The 16118-nt window shown below is 53.0% G+C and overlaps 2 protein-coding genes across 6 annotated transcripts in view; one reads left to right on the top strand and one right to left on the bottom strand.

Annotated features, from left to right (window-relative positions):
* The window catches only part of LOC131837036 (cytochrome c oxidase assembly factor 8), a 23963-nt gene extending 13925 nt beyond the window's left edge, over positions 1-10038 (bottom strand). Inside the window, exon 1 of one of the 3 annotated variants that reach the window (XM_059183280.1) lies at positions 9793-10038. In XM_059183280.1, coding sequence (XP_059039263.1) covers positions 9793-9915 — 123 coding nt within the window. In that variant the 5' untranslated portion in view covers positions 9916-10038. The remainder of the gene's footprint in view (positions 1-9792) is intronic. The other 2 variants (XM_059183282.1, XM_059183279.1) reach the window with 2 other exon arrangements.
* BAG5 (BAG cochaperone 5) lies at positions 9009-16118 on the top strand. 3 transcript variants are annotated; one of them, XM_059183265.1, is made up of 2 exons: positions 9009-9484; positions 11899-16118. In XM_059183265.1, the coding sequence occupies exons 1-2, from the start codon at positions 9342-9344 to the stop codon at positions 13268-13270; spliced, it is 1515 nt and encodes a 504-aa protein (XP_059039248.1). In that variant the 5' UTR covers positions 9009-9341; the 3' UTR covers positions 13271-16118. The 3 variants fall into 3 exon arrangements, with proteins under 3 accessions (XP_059039248.1, XP_059039250.1, XP_059039249.1); XM_059183267.1 differs by lacking the exon at positions 9009-9484 and adding an exon at positions 10181-10288; XM_059183266.1 differs by lacking the exon at positions 9009-9484 and adding an exon at positions 10372-10743.

Below are 16118 nucleotides of genomic sequence, written 5' to 3'. Positions count from 1 at the left end.
GCCTCTCTGTCTACTTGTGATCTCTGTCTGTCAAATAAATAAATAGATAGATAGATAGATAGATAGATAGATAAATAAATAAAAGACACTCAAGTCTCACATGTGCCCAGGCCCCCGGGGGAAATGAAGACCCAGAGAGCGGCCTGGGCTGATACGCCAGGTTGAACAGAAAGCACCAACTGTGGAAAAGGAACTGAAATACACGGGAGACTAGAGGAAGATGAGAATTGTTTTAATCAAGAAGGTTCTTTCCCTTCTGGGAGAGGGAAGGCATCTTTCACCAGGAGCTTGAGCTTGGGCCTTTTGGAAGAACAGAAGGGGTCAGACCACCCTTTCTAGCACCTACTGCTTCTCCAATACCAGATGCCAAACGGCCTGGAGAGCGGCATGTCTCCCCACCCCCACCCCCAGCCCCGTGCAGAACCACAGCTCAACACCGTTCACTCACATACCTAGAATGGTTTCATCTTCCTAAATATAATTGATGAGAAAACAGAAGAAACCTAACAGAACTTCCAAAATTATCAACATAATGGCAAAGTTTGTTTCCTGTATGTCTTCTAGAAGCAAGCCAACATTAAGTGTATGTGTATTAGAAAAATAGGGGCGCCTGCGCTCTCTGCTCAGCGGGGAGCCTGCTTCCCCCCTCTCTCTGCCTGCCTCCCTACCTGTGATGTCTGTCAAATAAATAGATAAAATCTTGAAAAAAAAAGAAAAATAAGGAAAAACATTTTTTAAAGACACAGTTCTAAAACTCACTGTGTGGTTTCTGCCTTAAAAGATCTGCCCAGGGGCGCCTGGGTGGCTCAGTGGGTTAAAGCCTCTGCCTTTGGCTCAGGTCATGATCCCAGGGCCCTGGGATCGAGCCCCACATCAGGCTCTCTGCTCAGCGGGAAGCCTGCTTCCTCCTCTCTCTGTCTGCCTCTCTGCCTACTTATAAGCTCTGTCTGTCAAATAAATAATCTTTTAAAAATAAAATAAAAAAAAAAAGATCTGCCCAACTAATCTCACTTTTTGAGCAATGCCTCTCAGCTCACTCCGCAGCTTCCCCCAACACTTCTCCTGTTATCACCTCTGGGGTTCTGCAGCGCGACGCTAGGAGACTGACAACTTCCTATTTCAAGTTAGCTTACTGCACTATGGCGGCCAATATTTTCACTTACGTTAACTGTAACTTTCTTGCAGCCACAGAGGCAAGACCTCTGATCAAAGTTAGAAAGAGTCACATGCTATCCTTTGACAAGCCTTAGTGTCTAGGGCTGGAACAAGCAGCTTTGCACAGTTCTGGCCTGGGTTCCGCCCCGGCCCCAGGCGATGCTGAACCATGGCATTTCCCTCATACACACCAGGACTCAAGTATTCAAACAGCCGCACCCAGCTTCTCCAGGGCTGAGGTTTACAGGGTGTGAGCCAGCGATCATGAGCACTGGGTTTCTGTCCCCTAGACAGTTCTGGGATGGGCTGGTCTGAGCCGCTCCAGCTGCCTGGGGACCACACCCTCCCGTCTACACGGGCTCCACACCCACTGAGACGGCGAAGCAATCTCTCCAAACCCCCATTAAACCATGCTCCCCCTTCCCTTAAAACCTCAGTGGTTACTCATTACCCTCGGGACAGAGTCTAACCCCTCCTGTGGCCTGGCAGTCTGGGCTTTTGCCCCCACCCATAGGCGCCTGCTTCAGTGACACCGCAGCCTGCTTCAGTCCCTCCCGACCCTGTGCACTCTCTCCCTGCACCCTTCCCTCCTGCTCATGGTCACAGACCTCACGTTCAAGGACAGGCTCCAGGCACTCCCGAGGCTCCCCACAGCTCTTGTTCGTTCCTGCTTCTCCCACCAGACTGTGAGCCCGTGGCAGCCCAGACTGCATCTGTCTAGTCTCCAGTCCCGACACATACTTGTCAGAACAATGTTCTTCCCAGTCTTAATCATTCCTATTGACTCTCTGTTTATGCAAGAAATCCACTCCACCTTCAAAAAGCTCAATTTAGGGCGCCAGGGTGGCTCAGTGGGTTGAGCCTCTGCCTTCGGCTCAGGTCATGATCTCAGGGTCCCGGGATCGAGTCCCGCATCAGGCTCTCTGCTCAGCGGGGAGCCTGCTTCCTCCTCTCTCTCTCTCTGCCTGCCTCTCTGCCTACTTGTGATCTCTGTCAAATAAATAAATCTTTTTAAAAAAAAAAAAAAAGCTCAATTTAGGGGCGCCTGGGTGGCTCAGTCATTGGGCATCTGCCTTCAGCTCAGGTCATGATCCCAGCATCCTGGGATCAAGCCCCGCATTGGGCTCCCTGCCTGGCGGGTTCCCGCCTGTTTCTCCTACTCCCGCTCCTCCTGCTTATGTTCCCTCTCTCTCTTTCTGTCAAATAAACAAAAAAAAATCTTAAAAAAAAAAAAAAAAAGCTGAATTTATATGAACTGTTTGGCGGAAGGACAGCCAACAAGTTAGAGACCGCGGTTACTGACCAGCAGCAATGTCCAGAAGTTCTGAGGCACCAATGCCATCGCTGTCCAGTGCTCCTTACATCTTGCATCCTTTTTTTTTTTTTTTTAGATTTTATTTATTTATTTGACAGAGAGAGACAGCGAGAGAGGGAACACAAGGAGGGGGAGCGAGAGAGGGAGAAGCAGGCTTCCAGCGAGCAGAGAATCCGATGCGGGGCTTGATCCCAGGACCCCAGGATCATAATCTGAGCCAAAGGCAGACACTGAACAACTGAGCCCCCCAGGCACCCCTATATTTGGGGTTCCTAAGGATGGTTAACTGTTAGTTCCTGACAAGTTTCCAGACTTTCCGAAGTCTGGATAGTAGAGAAGTGGAGCCTCGGTGAGCATTCTGCAGTAAGATTCACACACGGTGGGAGAACTGGTCAGAGCTGCAGGGGATGTGGGAGCCAGACTGACCTGCGGACGGGGGGGGGGGGCACAATGGGAGCAGCCCAGCCACTGCCGTCACCCCTGCGTGGCCACAACTGCTGCAGGTCCCCACCGCACTGTGGACGGCTGCGCCCTAGCCATGCTCGGTCGGACTTCATGCTGCATTCATTTCTTCCTGCGGGTTTAGACATCTCACATTGGATCATGTTTACTTCCGCCTTGTACTTCTGAAGTGCTTCCCTCATGAACTTGGACGCCTCACAAGAGACAGAGCCGAGGTGGAAAGTTCCAGACGAAGAGCTGGCGACTCCACAGAGGGGACTGAATTCCTGCTTGCTGGGAGAGAGCAGCAGGGCCCTGCTGGCAGAAAGACACCCTGATCTGCTTCCCTAAGCCCTGAAACTGCTGCTTGTCATCGGACACGGTTCTGATACTAACCTGGCCTGACAGTCCTTCTCAGCTACAGCAAGACGGCAAGCCGCCGATCTTTAACATTTCATCCACATTCTAAGAACAATACGTGATCTCTGTGGTTTCCACTGTTTCAGAAAAAGCCTTTAAAAGAAAAACCCTTGGGCGCCTGGGTGGCTCAGTGGGTTCGGCTCAGGTCATGATCTCAGGGTCCTGGGATCGAGTCCCACGTCGGGCTCTCTGCTCAGCGGGGAGCCTGCTTCCTCCTCTTTCTCTCTGCCTGCCTCTCTGCCTACTTGTGATCTCTCTCTCTCTCTGTCAAAAAAAAAAAAAAAAAAAAAAAAAAAAATCTTAAATAAATAAATAAATAAAAGAAAGAAAAACCCTCCACGACTACTTCTGGGCTTCTGCCCCAAAGTCTTTAGAAACTAAAGGTGATTCACACAAAGGGACCGAGTGGGTGGAAACAGAGATGGCCGCCCCAGGCTCACCCCACGGACTTCCATCCCATGCCGGGGGTTCCTCCTCTCCCCCAAGCTGACCGAGGATACTGACGGACAGCAGCATGGGGACAGATGGACAGGCGTCACCCCAACCGTGCTTCACCAGTTCTATCACCTTCCAGACCCGTATCCCAGGCTCTCCTTCTTGCAGGCTGCCTATGAGGAAGTGTCAAGGAGTCGCCCCGACAATTCACGGCTTTTCCGAGCGACCCATACGAGATGAAGGCAGCTCAAAGAGGCCCCAGGAGAGCTCAAGTCCTCCTCGTGTGTAGCTTCGCGATGGCGCACGTGCTGCGGGCGAGGGGCGGGCTGTGTCCGAAGCGCTCGGCTCTCCGCGATCATCCCAGCGACTCCATCTCAGCGGGGGCAGAGGCAGCTCTTCCGCTCTCCCCTATAAATACATGCTGTCTCTGCATATCCAAGAGCTGCTATTTAAAAGGGAGAAGGGGCTTGGGGGAGGAAAAAGTCCTTCTGTAAAAGGAAGAATGTCTCTGAGGTCAGAGTAATCACTGTAATTTATGGTTCTCACAGCATCGGCCTGTAAAGCTCAGTCAGCTCAAAGCGCCCTGGCCGTCTCCGCGCCGGCCGGGAGGCGGCCGTGCAAGCTGGAAGCGAGCAGCGCCGCCGGCAAGCAGCCAGATGTCGTTGCCTCTTCACAGAGGAAGAAGCGTGCATGCACCTGCTTGTCAGACTCTCCGTCACCGTGTCCGGCGGGGCACTCATCTTTGGCATTTTCCCGAGTGCAAACTGCCAGCCAGGCAGCCCTGTGCTGGGCTCTGTCCTGCTGAGTAGGCCCAGCCTCAGTCTTCATCCCTCGGGCTTACCAGCAGGCCCCCGAGCTCTCCCCACACACTCCTGCTCTGCCTGCGCACCACCCCCAAGCCCCAATGTGGGACGGAAGACTTTGCCCCACGCCCTCCTTCCCGGACGGGCCATACAGACCACAAAGCTCTTGAGTTAAAGTGTCGCACTATTGGCCACTGGGGCAACCAGCGGGCAAAGATGAAAGGAGCAAATGTTGGCAAATTTCAGTGTTCCTGCTGGTGTTTCCTGGTCTGCCACCCGGCCGCGTCAGAGATGGGAGCTCAAAGTCTGACCTTCTGGAGGGCTGGAGTCCCCCATCTCCCATCCAGACAGAGGCCAGGCAGATCGGCACACCACAGTCAGCAGCACAGAAAGACCAGCACATCAGGACCAAACGCATTTATACTGGGCGTGGAAACTTAACATCAGAAAATCAGTCAATCCTAAGGGAAGAAGACGAACCCCCAACTGAGAAGCAGTCGTCTCCAAAAGAAAAAAAAGAAAGTCAAATGTGAACGTGGTCAAGGCTCTGGATGACAGCTTTCCATTTACAGAAAACACACAGATGGAAGGACATCAATCAGACCAGGGGGACGCCAAGAGCAAGGTGCGGACTGTGGGGATCCCACAGGACACATCCTGCCCCTGCTCCCAAACAAACTGCTTACAAAAACGGAAGCGGACGATCAAAACCCACAGAGTAAAAGAGAACTAAAAGCACATCAATCAACTGCAATGTGCAGGCCGGTCTGCATGCTTTGTTTTCTTTGCATCCTTAACACAACTGGAAAACCCTGAACAGTGACTATTTGCTGCAATTAAGGAATTTTAATATTTTAGATATTACATACAGAAACAGTAACAAATGAAACATGCATCCCGGTATTTGCCACAAAATGATCTGGAGGGGGAGGGGAGGGGTAAAGATGAGATAAACGCCCGGGACCCCCCCCCCCATAGCTAACTGTACAGGGAGCAATTCTTTATAGTCTTCCATTTATGCATGGTTGTGGGGTTTTTTTAAATTGTACTTATTTATTTACTTGACAGAGAGACACAACGAGAGAGGGAACACAAGCAGAGGGAGTGGGAGAGGGAGAAGCAGACTTCCTGCTGAGCAGAGAGCCCAACGTGGGGCTTGATCCCAGGACCCCGGGATCATGACCTGAGCCCAAGGCAGACGCTTGGGCCACCCAAGAGGCCCATTCTGCATGGTTTAAATTTCCTATAAGTAACAAGAAAAGAAATGAGTGCAACTGGGCACATTAACAGAGTAAGGGGAAACCCTGTATTTGCTTCACTTGATGAAAAAGCACATGGGGGACATGAAAACACCAGACTGAGGCCGAGAACGGCTCCCTGTAGCGCTCCTGGGTAACACCAGGCCAGTCACTCCACCTCTCTGAGCCCTGGGTCCTTTTCTTGAGAATAATGGAGTTTAATCACATAATTTTTTTAAAGATTTATTTATGTATTTGAGAGAGGGGAGGGGCGAAGGGAGAGGGAGAGAGAGAATTCCCGGGCAGACTACCCACTGAGCCTAGAGCCTGACAGGATGTAGGGTTCAATCCCAGGACTCTGACATCATGACCTGAACCGAAATCAAGAGTCAGAAGCTCACCTGACTGAGCCAGCCAGGGGCCCCTGACCACACGATTTTAAAGTCCCCTGCCCCAGTTTTCTTGTTTTTCCCAACAAACATACGGAAAGCTTTTTAAATACTAGAAATATCCATGTTAATTTTAAAATCCTCTCACCAGTTTCTCATTTATCTGGCATTTAACTTCCTCCTTATATTCACTGGGATCTACACTTGTGTGTTGGGGGTGTGGGCTGAAGATCATTCTCTTTAATGAAAATGTAAGCAAAACAGGAGATCAGTACACGTACTGTTCATTTGTAAATATTGCCTCTCCATGCTGAGGGCGTGTTTGTTATTTTTTTTTATCCACAATTACTAGAAGAAAAATTTTACTTCATTATCTTCCAGATTCAGGAAGTGTAACACAGATACTCCCTATGCACAAGCACCTGATCCTGAGGGTATTTTTCAACCTATCCATGCTTTAAATCTTCTCATGTGTAAAATGGGGATGATGAAAGCATTTCCTTCATTGATATGTGAAAATAAATAAACTAAATATGCAAAGCTCAGGGGGCCTGAGTGGCTCAGTTGGTTAAGCCTCTGCCTTCGGCTCAGGTCATGATCCCAGGGTCCTGGGATGGAGCCCCGCATCGCATCGCATCGGGCTCTCTGCTCAGCGGGGAGCCTGCTTCCCCCTCTGCCTGCTGCTCCCCCTGCTTGTGTGCATGCACACACTCTCTCGCTCTCTAATAAATAATTAAATAAAATCTTTAAAATGAAATAAAATTTAAAAACTACACAAAGCTTTCAGAGCAGAGCATGCAAACGCTCAATAAATGCTAATTATTACTATGTTAATGAGATTCAGGACTACAAGCGAATATGAATGCATATCACATAACCAGCGGTTCTCTAACTTGTGACCCGTATTAGACGCCCCCATAAAATCCGATGTTATACTTCAATGAAGCTGGGTGGGAGAGGGGCGGGGAAACTAGCCAAACCAAGAAAATAAATAAATATCTTGAGGCCAGGGCCACATCCCAGACCAATCACATCTTTTTTAGTCTTCCAAATGTGCAAACAAGTTTAGGAGCCAAAGATGTAACCTCCATAGATAAGGAATAAAGGGGTGTGAAGTGACTAGAGAACACTTAATTTAAGAGCTGACTTGTTTTGTAATTTATTTATTTATTCTAAAACTAGATGGGGCGCCTTGGTGGCTCAGTTGGTTAAGGCACTGCCTTACGCTCAGGTCGTGGTCCTGGAGTCCTGGGACTGAGTCCCACATGGGGCTTCCCCTGCTCTGCAGGGAGCCTGCCATCTCCCTCTCCCTCGGCCTCTCTCCCTGCTTGTGCTCTGTCAAATAAATACATAAAACCTTTTTTTTTTTTTTTGACAGACAGAGATCACAAGCAGGCAGAGAGGCAGGCAGAGAGAGAGGAAGGAAAGCAGGCTCCCTGCTGAGCAGAGAGCCCGATGCGGGGCTCGATCCCAGGACCCTGAGATCATGACCTGAGCCGAAGACAGAAGCCTTAACCCACTGAGCCACCCAGGCGCCTCAAATACATAAAATCTTAAAAATAAGTAAATAAATAGGGGCGCCTGGGTGGCTCAGTGGGTTAAGCCTCTGCCTTCGGCTCAGGTCATGATCCCAGGGTCCTGGGATCAAGTCCCACGTCAGGCTCTCTGCTCGCCAAGGAGTCTGTTTCTCCCACTGCCCTCTCTCCTCTCATACTCTCTCTCTCAAATAAATAAAATATTAAAAAAAAGAAAAGTAAACAAAGTAGTGCACAAAGGAAAGAAAAAAGCGGCAGACAAACCAAGAAACAGACTCCTAATTACAGAGAACAAATCGACGATTACCAGGGGAGAGGTGGGTGGGGACTGGGGCTTGAGGAGCCCACCTGTGAGGACTCCAGGCCGTGTGTGGACGTGCTGAATCACTGCAGTACGTCGTGAAGCTAATAACACCTGTGGTGACTGTACTGGAATTAAATTTAAAAACTTAATTAAAAATACGCTGTGTGAACTAAATGTACAGGATTAACATATATCTACTTAAAGAAAGAAAACAGAAGGTTTACAACATGTTACTTTTGAGAAGACCTAACGTTTAAAATCAAAGTCAAAAACAACAATCTCTCCGTGCTGCAGGAATTTAATTATCTAGAGAACCCGCCGCGTACTCAGCAAACTCTCAAAGACCAGACCGAACACAATGCCCTCAAGTAAGAACTGTTCCTTTAAGTTCCGTACATTCATAGCATAACAGGGCACACATCCTAAAAAACAAAAACCAAAAACCAAAAACACACCACCACAGGTCACACGCTAGAACAGGAGGAGGTCTGAGTCCTGGGCCAGCTGGCCGCCATCATCACAACCAACACCGCCACAGGCTTAGACACCAGCTCCCTAGTCACTTGGGGCTACAATGGGAAGGTCTCACCCTGAGGGTTGGACCCACGGGAAGATTTGCTTTATTTAACCAAAGGCTAGGGAACAATAAAGAAAACTGTGTGTGGGTTCTACCTTCTTTTTTTTTTTTTTCCTCCAAGATTTTATGTCTAAGTAATGTCTACACTCAATGTGGGGGCTCGAACTCCCAGTCCCCCGATCCAGAGTCGCATGCTCCACCGGGAGCCGGCCAGGAGCCCCTCGTGGGTCCCGTTTTCCAGCACCAGCTCACGGAATAAGCTAAAGTCAGTCCTCGCCCTCCGGACAGCTGTAGATGCGGTTTCCAACACACGTAGAATATGCTCCTGCCCAAGCACGACGCGCTGCCGGCTTCTATGCTGCAGGAATGAAGTCACAGCTGTGGCCACTGTACAGGACCCGAGCCGGGGACCGGTCCTCCTGCTAACTCCCTGCCGAAACTGGAAACCAGACGGAACTGCGAAGCTGGTCTCCAGAAGCGTGCGAAGAGCAACCAACTCGCACAGGCGGACGCCTGCACCCCAGGCTCTCCGGCCTCCCCCTCGGGCTGCTGGCCCACGGGGGCGTGGTCTGAACTGCTGATCTGCAGCCGTCCCGCACCTCGCGGAGCGCGGTCACGGATGGCTGGACTCAAAGCCCAGAACCCCGCAGACACGACAGCCCTCCCCAAAGCCGTGCGGCCGTAAGAACTGTCATTCGTTGTCGCTGCAGGCAAGGACAAGCAGCTGCCATGCGCGACACGCACGTCTGCCGCTTCCGCGCGGCGAGGGCCACCGCTCGCAGGGAGCCACCAGCGATCCGGGCCACGACGACAGCACGCGGGGCGCCCACGAGGCGCTCTTCCACTCGGGCCACCAACTTGGAGGAGAGCAGGTGCGCACACACTGGCCCCGGACTCCGCCGCAGCAGCGGTTCTGTCAACAGGCCCCGGGCTGGCGGCGACACCCTCAGCTCCAGGCGCTCCGGACCCGGGGGCTCCGAGGCCGGGAGGTCGGGCGCCCCTCACGCGGCCGACTGCTCCCTCTGCGCGCCCCGCCCCCGGCCCCGCGGGCCCTGCTCCCTCAGAGTTCGGCTGACGCCGCGGCCGGGCACAAAGGGGTGTGGGGCCCACAGGTGTCCCTGGGGCCGTCGCCACTGGCGGTCCGCCCTCCCGGCCCGCCCTCTGCAGGACCCCAGCTTACCCGGCCGGACGCAGTATCCCTGCGCTCCGCGCCGCGCTCTGGGGCGAGCTGACAGCCGGACCCCGCGAAGGCGCGGCAGAGCGGAGGGACAAGTGCCCTCCTCGAGGGCCGCAGGGCCGCCATGGCCAGCGTCCCCCGACGGCCGCAGAGCACGGCAGAGCCGCGACGGCGCGAGGGGCTGCCTTACGGCACGGTCGCAAAGCCGGCGGGAGAAAGCGGCGCGGCCGACCGTGAGCTTTCCCCGCGTGAAACCGGCCTTGCGGGCGACGCGGCGCGGGGGCGGAAGGCCGGCGGCTGCTCTTGCCCTGCGGACCTTTCCGGGCGGCGGGGCCCAGCGGTGGTGGCGGGCTCAGCGCGGGCGCGGCGCGGCGCCGGAGGACGTTTTCCCAGGGCGAGCGCTGTTCGGCCCGGGGCGGGGCCGCGGGGCGGGCGACGGCGGGAGCCGCGGAGTCGCTGGGCGTCGGCGGCGCAGCGCGCGATGGCGCGGGCGGCACAGGTGAGCGCGGCGCGGCGGCGGGAGGGCCCGCGAGCCACCCCCGCGCCGGCGCGCCCCCCCGCGCCCGCCCGACGGGGCCTCGGCCGGGCGCCGCGTCCTGCCTGCGTCCGACGCGGGCCGGCCCGCTCGCCCCCCTCTCGGGGCTTCCGCCCGCCCGGGGGGCTCGGCGGCCCGGCCGAGCGCGGCCGTCCCCTCCCCGCGCGGGCCATTGTGAGGTCAGGGCCGGCGGGCGCAGCGGGGGTCCGGGCGAGACCCCCGGAGCGGCCGCTGCGGCCAGTAGCTGCCGCGCCACCGCCGGCCCCTTCACCGGCCGCCCGGTTCAGACCTAGCCGGCAGGGGTGAGGGGATGCAGCTAGGGGCCCAGCTCCGGTGCCGCACCCCGTAAAGGGCTGACCTTCCACCTCGCCACCTCACCCACGGGAAACCAAGACCAAACCAGCTTAGACCTCTTCTGGGTAAAGTGCCGGCAGGGGAGGGCGAGAAGGGGGCAAGGAAGCCGGGCAGCCGCCCTCGGGGGCCTCCGGAGGCCTGTTCCTGGCCGGGACACCCCCAAGGGGTTGGGGTCAGCGGGTCGTCCGTCGTCCTCCGCGAGCCGGCCCTTAGAAGCTCAGAGCTTGGGGGGATGCGCTGAGCCAGTCCGGCCTCTCCGTGGGAGGCTAATGAACGCATTGCGGCATCTGACGGGTGGGGGTGGGGGTGGGGAGGGGAGCATGGTGGGGTCTGCGGAGGTCCTAGCCCTCCGGAGGCCAAGGTGGTACTTTGAACGCGGTGCCAGTCACCTCACCTTTCCAGCGGAGGGACGATCTGTGAGCGACTCGGCGGGCGGGGAGAAACAGGGTCGCTTTGCAGAAGCACCTGAAGGGTGGGAGGAACGCAGAAGCGGGACTTCTTGCGGGGTGACTGCTGCTAATTGTTTGACCTAGAGTTCCTTTTTCTGGAAACTAGGAATAGCTCCTGGGCCAGGGAGGTGCTGGGATGGCACGGTTAGCTTTGAAGGTGAAACGAGCTGCTGCTGTACATCGACTAAGGCGCCCAGCTCCTGCCAACAGCCAGGGCCGAGGTTAATGTTACCTGAGATTCCTGTACTGTTTCCAAGCTGGGGGTTGACCTCGTGCGCACAGACGCTCCTCTGCTCCGGCTGAGGACACAGGACATTCACAGGCTCAGAGCTCCAGCTCATTCCCCACTGCAGTATCCTATCTGCTTTTTTCTTTTTTCAAGATTTTATTATTTGATAGAGACAGAGCGAGAGAGGGAACACAAGCAGGGGGAGGGGGAGAGGGAGAAGCAGGCTCCCACCGAGCAGGGAGCCGGCTGTGGAGCTCCATGGCGGGACCCTGGGACCATGACCCGAGCCGAAGGCAAAGGCTTAATGACTGAGCCACCCAGATGCCCCTCCTGTCTGCTCTTAATCACGGCTGTGAAGGTGCTTTTCAGCAAAGTGGATTGGTCACTGTCTCTACTTGAGTATGACTGCTTAGATCACAGTAATGATGGGCCCTTTTTCTTGAATACATCTTTTTAACGAAAATTTCAGAATAAATGAGTATACGGTTACCTTTCTGTAGCAATGTTGTGTAATTTGGCATTCTCGTCAATTTTTTTTATAGTGCTTGTAAAACCGAACACAACAAAAGTATGGATATGGGAAACCAACATCCTGCTATCAGTAGGCTTCAGGAAATCCAAAAGGAAGTAAAAAGCATAGAACAGCAAGTAATTGGCTTCAGTGGTCTGTCAGATGACAAGAATTACAAGAAACTGGAGCGGTTTCTAACGAAACAACTTTTCGAAATAGATTCTGTAGATACTGAAGGAAAAGGAGATATTCAGCAAGCGAGGAAGAGGGCGGCCCAAGAGACAGAGCGTCTTCTCAAGGAGCTGGAGCAGAACGCAAACCACCCCCACCGGATCGAAATAGAGAACATCTTTAAAGAAGCCCAGTCCCTGGTGAAGGAGAAGATTGTGCCCTTTTACAGTGGGGGCAACCGTGTGGCTGACGAATTTGAAGAAGGCATCCAGGATATCATCCTGAGGCTGACACACGTCAAAACCGGAGGGAAGATCTCCTTGCGGAAAGCGAGGTATCACACCTTAACCAAAATCTGCGCGGTGCAGGAGATCATCGAAGACTGCGTGAAGAAGCAGCCTTCTCTGCCGCTCTCCGAGGACGCCCATCCTTCCGTCGCCAGAATCAACTCGGTGATGTGTGAGGTGAACAAGGCCAGGGGCACCCTGATCGCGCTGCTCATGGGCGTGAACAGTACCGAGACCTGCAGGCACCTCTCCTGTGTGCTCTCGGGCCTGATCGCCGACCTGGACGCGCTGGACGTGTGCGGGCGGACGGAGATCAGGAACTACCGGCGCGAGGTGGTGGAAGATATCAACAAATTACTGAAATATTTGGATTTGGAAGAGGAAGCAGATACTACTTACGCGTTCGACCTGGGACAGAATCATTCCATTTTAAAAATAGAAAAGGTCCTCAAGAGAATGAGAGAAATAAAAAATGAACTTCTTCAAGCACAGAATCCTCCTGAGTTGTACCTGAGCTCAAAGATGGAATTGCAGGGTCTGATCGGGCAGTTGGATGAGGTCAGTCTCGAGAAAAATCCTTGCATCCGGGAGGCTCGGAGGAGGGCGGTCATTGAGGTGCAAACCCTGATAACCTACATTGACCTGAAGGAGGCCCTGGAGAAGAGGAAGACACTGGCTTGCGAGGAGCACCCGTCCCATAAAGCGGTCTGGGACATCCTGGGCAACTTGTCCGAGATCCAGGGCGAAGTTCTCTCGTTTGATGGGAACCGAACGGATAAGAACTACATCCGGCTAGAGGAGCTGCTCACGAAGCAGCTGCTGGCCCTGGACGCCGTGGACCCGCAAGGAGAAGAGAAGTGTAAGGCCGCCAGGAAGCAGGCGGTGAAGCTCGCCCAGAACATCCTCAGCTATCTGGACCTGAAGTCCGACGAGTGGGAGTACTAGACGCTGCCCGTCTCGCGGGGGGTACTTCCTGTTTTGCACTTTATGTATACTTCTGCGTGTTTATGGGGAGCTGTCAATTCGTGGAGCCTAGATTTGATTTATACATGCAGATTTCAGTCTCCGTTTTTATGATTTAAGCAAATTATATTCAGTATCTGCTGCTTTTGATGTTGCAAAACAAATGTCATTACAGCACATTAACTTTTCCATTTGGATCGTTATCCATATGTTGTGGTGTGGTTTTTGGGGGGTTTTTTAAGTCAAAGTGGAACGGGCAGCTTTTGTCATTTTTAAGGGGGCTGTGCAAGCACTGGGGTGCAGATCTTTCAGGATCTAGATACAGACATAGGCTGACAGGACACTGGAACGATTATGAGGCAGGGAGATTTTTGGTTAGAAGTAAGGTCCAAACACAAAGCAGACCATGGTATATGTTCTGTTGCGCTACCTACAGCAGAGGGCTTGGGGGCTTTTTCCTTTGTTTCTGAGGCCTGATTGGTTCAACCCAAGTTAATAGGGTGAGGGTTTTTGTTTTTGTTTTTGGATTTTCTGGGGTTTTTTTTTTTCATAAGCATTTTTTGTTTGGAAAATGGTGTCTGTATTTTCCCCCATACTCTGCGTTTAGAGGGGAAACTCTTATTTCCTGTGCAACATAAGAAAATTATGAAAATTAGTAGCAAAAAAAAAAAAACCTTTGAGACTGCCCTGAAGAAGGGATAAAACACCAAGTTATTACTTCAAGTTTTTGTTGTAAACTCTGAATTCACAGTTTTCAATGGTCATCAGTAAGGCTGGGAACATTTAAGTGACGTTAGGAGACCTTAAAAAAAAAGGAAACACCCATCCCTGTGGCAAGATCAGGAAAGCTGGAGATGAGTTGCCGCTGTCAGGTCGCGCTAAGCCTCCTGAAGTGCCTGAGTGTGGCGCGTCCCAGGCTGCTGCTGCTGGAGGCTGCATCGCGGACAGACTCCCTGCGCACACCCCGTGCTGTTCCATAGCGGCAGCGAGTAGCTCTGCGGGACCAGACCTTGCCAGCTTGCCCGAGGAGGGGCACGGCCCCGGCATCAGAACATCTCCCGCCCGGGCCGAGCAGTGACAGCGGTTCTGCGCACCCGCTGGGCTTCGGAGCTCACGGCAGTGGCACGTGGCGGTGTCTCAAGGGCCAGAAAGAGCCAGTAAGGTCTGTCCGCGTGTGGTGGGTTCCCTTTCGTTAAAGGGCATGCGGGTGTCTATACTTTGCTTTCTGGGGACCCAGTTCTGTGACTGCCAGTTGATGGGAAGAAGAGAATTTCCCAATGTTCTCAAGTGGCTTGGTAACGTGTCGGTCCCCACATGGTGGCGAACAGACTTGCTGTTGTCACCTCTCACCCAATAACCCTACTAGAGGACGGATGGCTCTTGGACTCGGGCAGCCTGTCATTTTCTTTCAGAGATACTGATTTGGTAACTGCAGGCAGCTAAAAGTAAGAGAGAAGGGAAGGGCCCTGACACCGAAAGGAGGATAAAAATGTGACCCTCGAGATCGCCGTTTTGTCTCGGCGCTGCCCGATAGCTAAGCGCCCTCCATGTGTGTCTCCTGCTAGAACTGTGGCAGTGGGACTCAGCGGATCGTGGAGTCCAAGGGCATTTTTGTGTCTTTGGGCTTTGAGCCCTTCCCATGTGTTCATCCCACCCCTGGCGCCTGCAGGTCCCCATGCAGACCACTGGGAGCTCACTTGGGCCAAAGTCCTTTTTAGGGCTTATCCTCACTCGTGGGTGCGCTTAAAATCTTAGCGTTTCTAAACTCAAGTGCCTGAGGCCTGTCCTGCCCCAGGCTTGACTTCATTTTCAAAGTCAGATTTGAAAGTTCAGTGTCGGAGTTTCCTTTTGAAATCTCCATTGTTTCGTTTTAAACAAGGTGATCTCTAGCTTTTCCGGAGCCGCGAGCTCTGAGCGCGCCTGTGAGGGAGGGAAGTCTCGGGAGCCGGTGCGCGTGCTCGTGTGGCCCTCGGTCGTGGAGATGAGGTGTGGAGATGATCGCATCATCCTCGCGTGACTTAAGGCATGACGTCCCCTATCCGACCTGTTCTAGTTCCTTGCACCTGATGACGCTCCCGTCAGGAACGCTGGCGACACGGGACGGAGCTTTCCTTGTCCCCGGCTGGGAGCCGTCCGTGTCCTAGGGGGCTGCCGCGTGTAACGTGAACCGGGCTCGTAACACTATTGTATTCTTACGGTCTTACATGAGGAGAACCTGTAATGTTAGTAAAACCTACCCCCCAAAACTGTTCGGCCTTGGGTCTGCATTAAACAGTACAATCCATGTTCACGCAAAAACTGGCTGGGAATGTTTGCTTTCTTTACCTCCCGTGAGACAGCTTTGCTCTCGGGTCAGTCCTGACCCACATTAGACTAAGTCGGTCTACCTGTAACGAAGTCGTGATGAAGACAGACGGAACGAACCGTCCCTGCGGGGGTGGATGCTTTATTTTGGTACAATGCCTCGGTACGGTATCTGCTGCCGGTTAGTACGTGTGTTAACCCGTGTTTCTCTTGTGTTTTACTTTGCCAGTTTTTACCTGGTTTTTGAAGGTCTAAGCTTATCCTGTATATACAGGTTGTTATTAAGCAAAGCTTTTCAGCTTCTAATCTGTCTAGTATTTTTCTAAGAATAATTGGAGAAATATTTGCCATTGATTTTGATGTACAATACGGATGTGCCCCCCAGCGCGCTGGTTCCTGTCCCCACTCCGTCCGTTGTATGACTATTGTAATCGTATGTCTGAAATAATTCAGTATTTTGAGATATTAGTATACCCATAATTATTAATGCAATAAAAATCTCTTAGCTTATCTTTGCAGTGGAGAA

This window comes from Mustela lutreola, chromosome 7 (assembly GCF_030435805.1).
Source record: "Mustela lutreola isolate mMusLut2 chromosome 7, mMusLut2.pri, whole genome shotgun sequence".
In the NCBI taxonomy this organism is placed as follows: Eukaryota; Metazoa; Chordata; class Mammalia; order Carnivora; family Mustelidae; genus Mustela; species Mustela lutreola.
This window is presented reverse-complemented; position numbering and strand designations above follow the sequence as displayed.

Bases quoted from the DNA above. Each gene is read 5' to 3' on its own strand.
- BAG5 (XM_059183265.1), top strand. From the start codon at position 9,342: ATGCGCGACACGCACGTCTGCCGCTTCCGCGCGGCGAGGGCCACCGCT. The intron at 9,485-11,898 runs GTGCGCACACAC...TTTTTTTTATAG, and splicing joins ACCAACTTGGAGGAGAGCAG to TGCTTGTAAAACCGAACACA.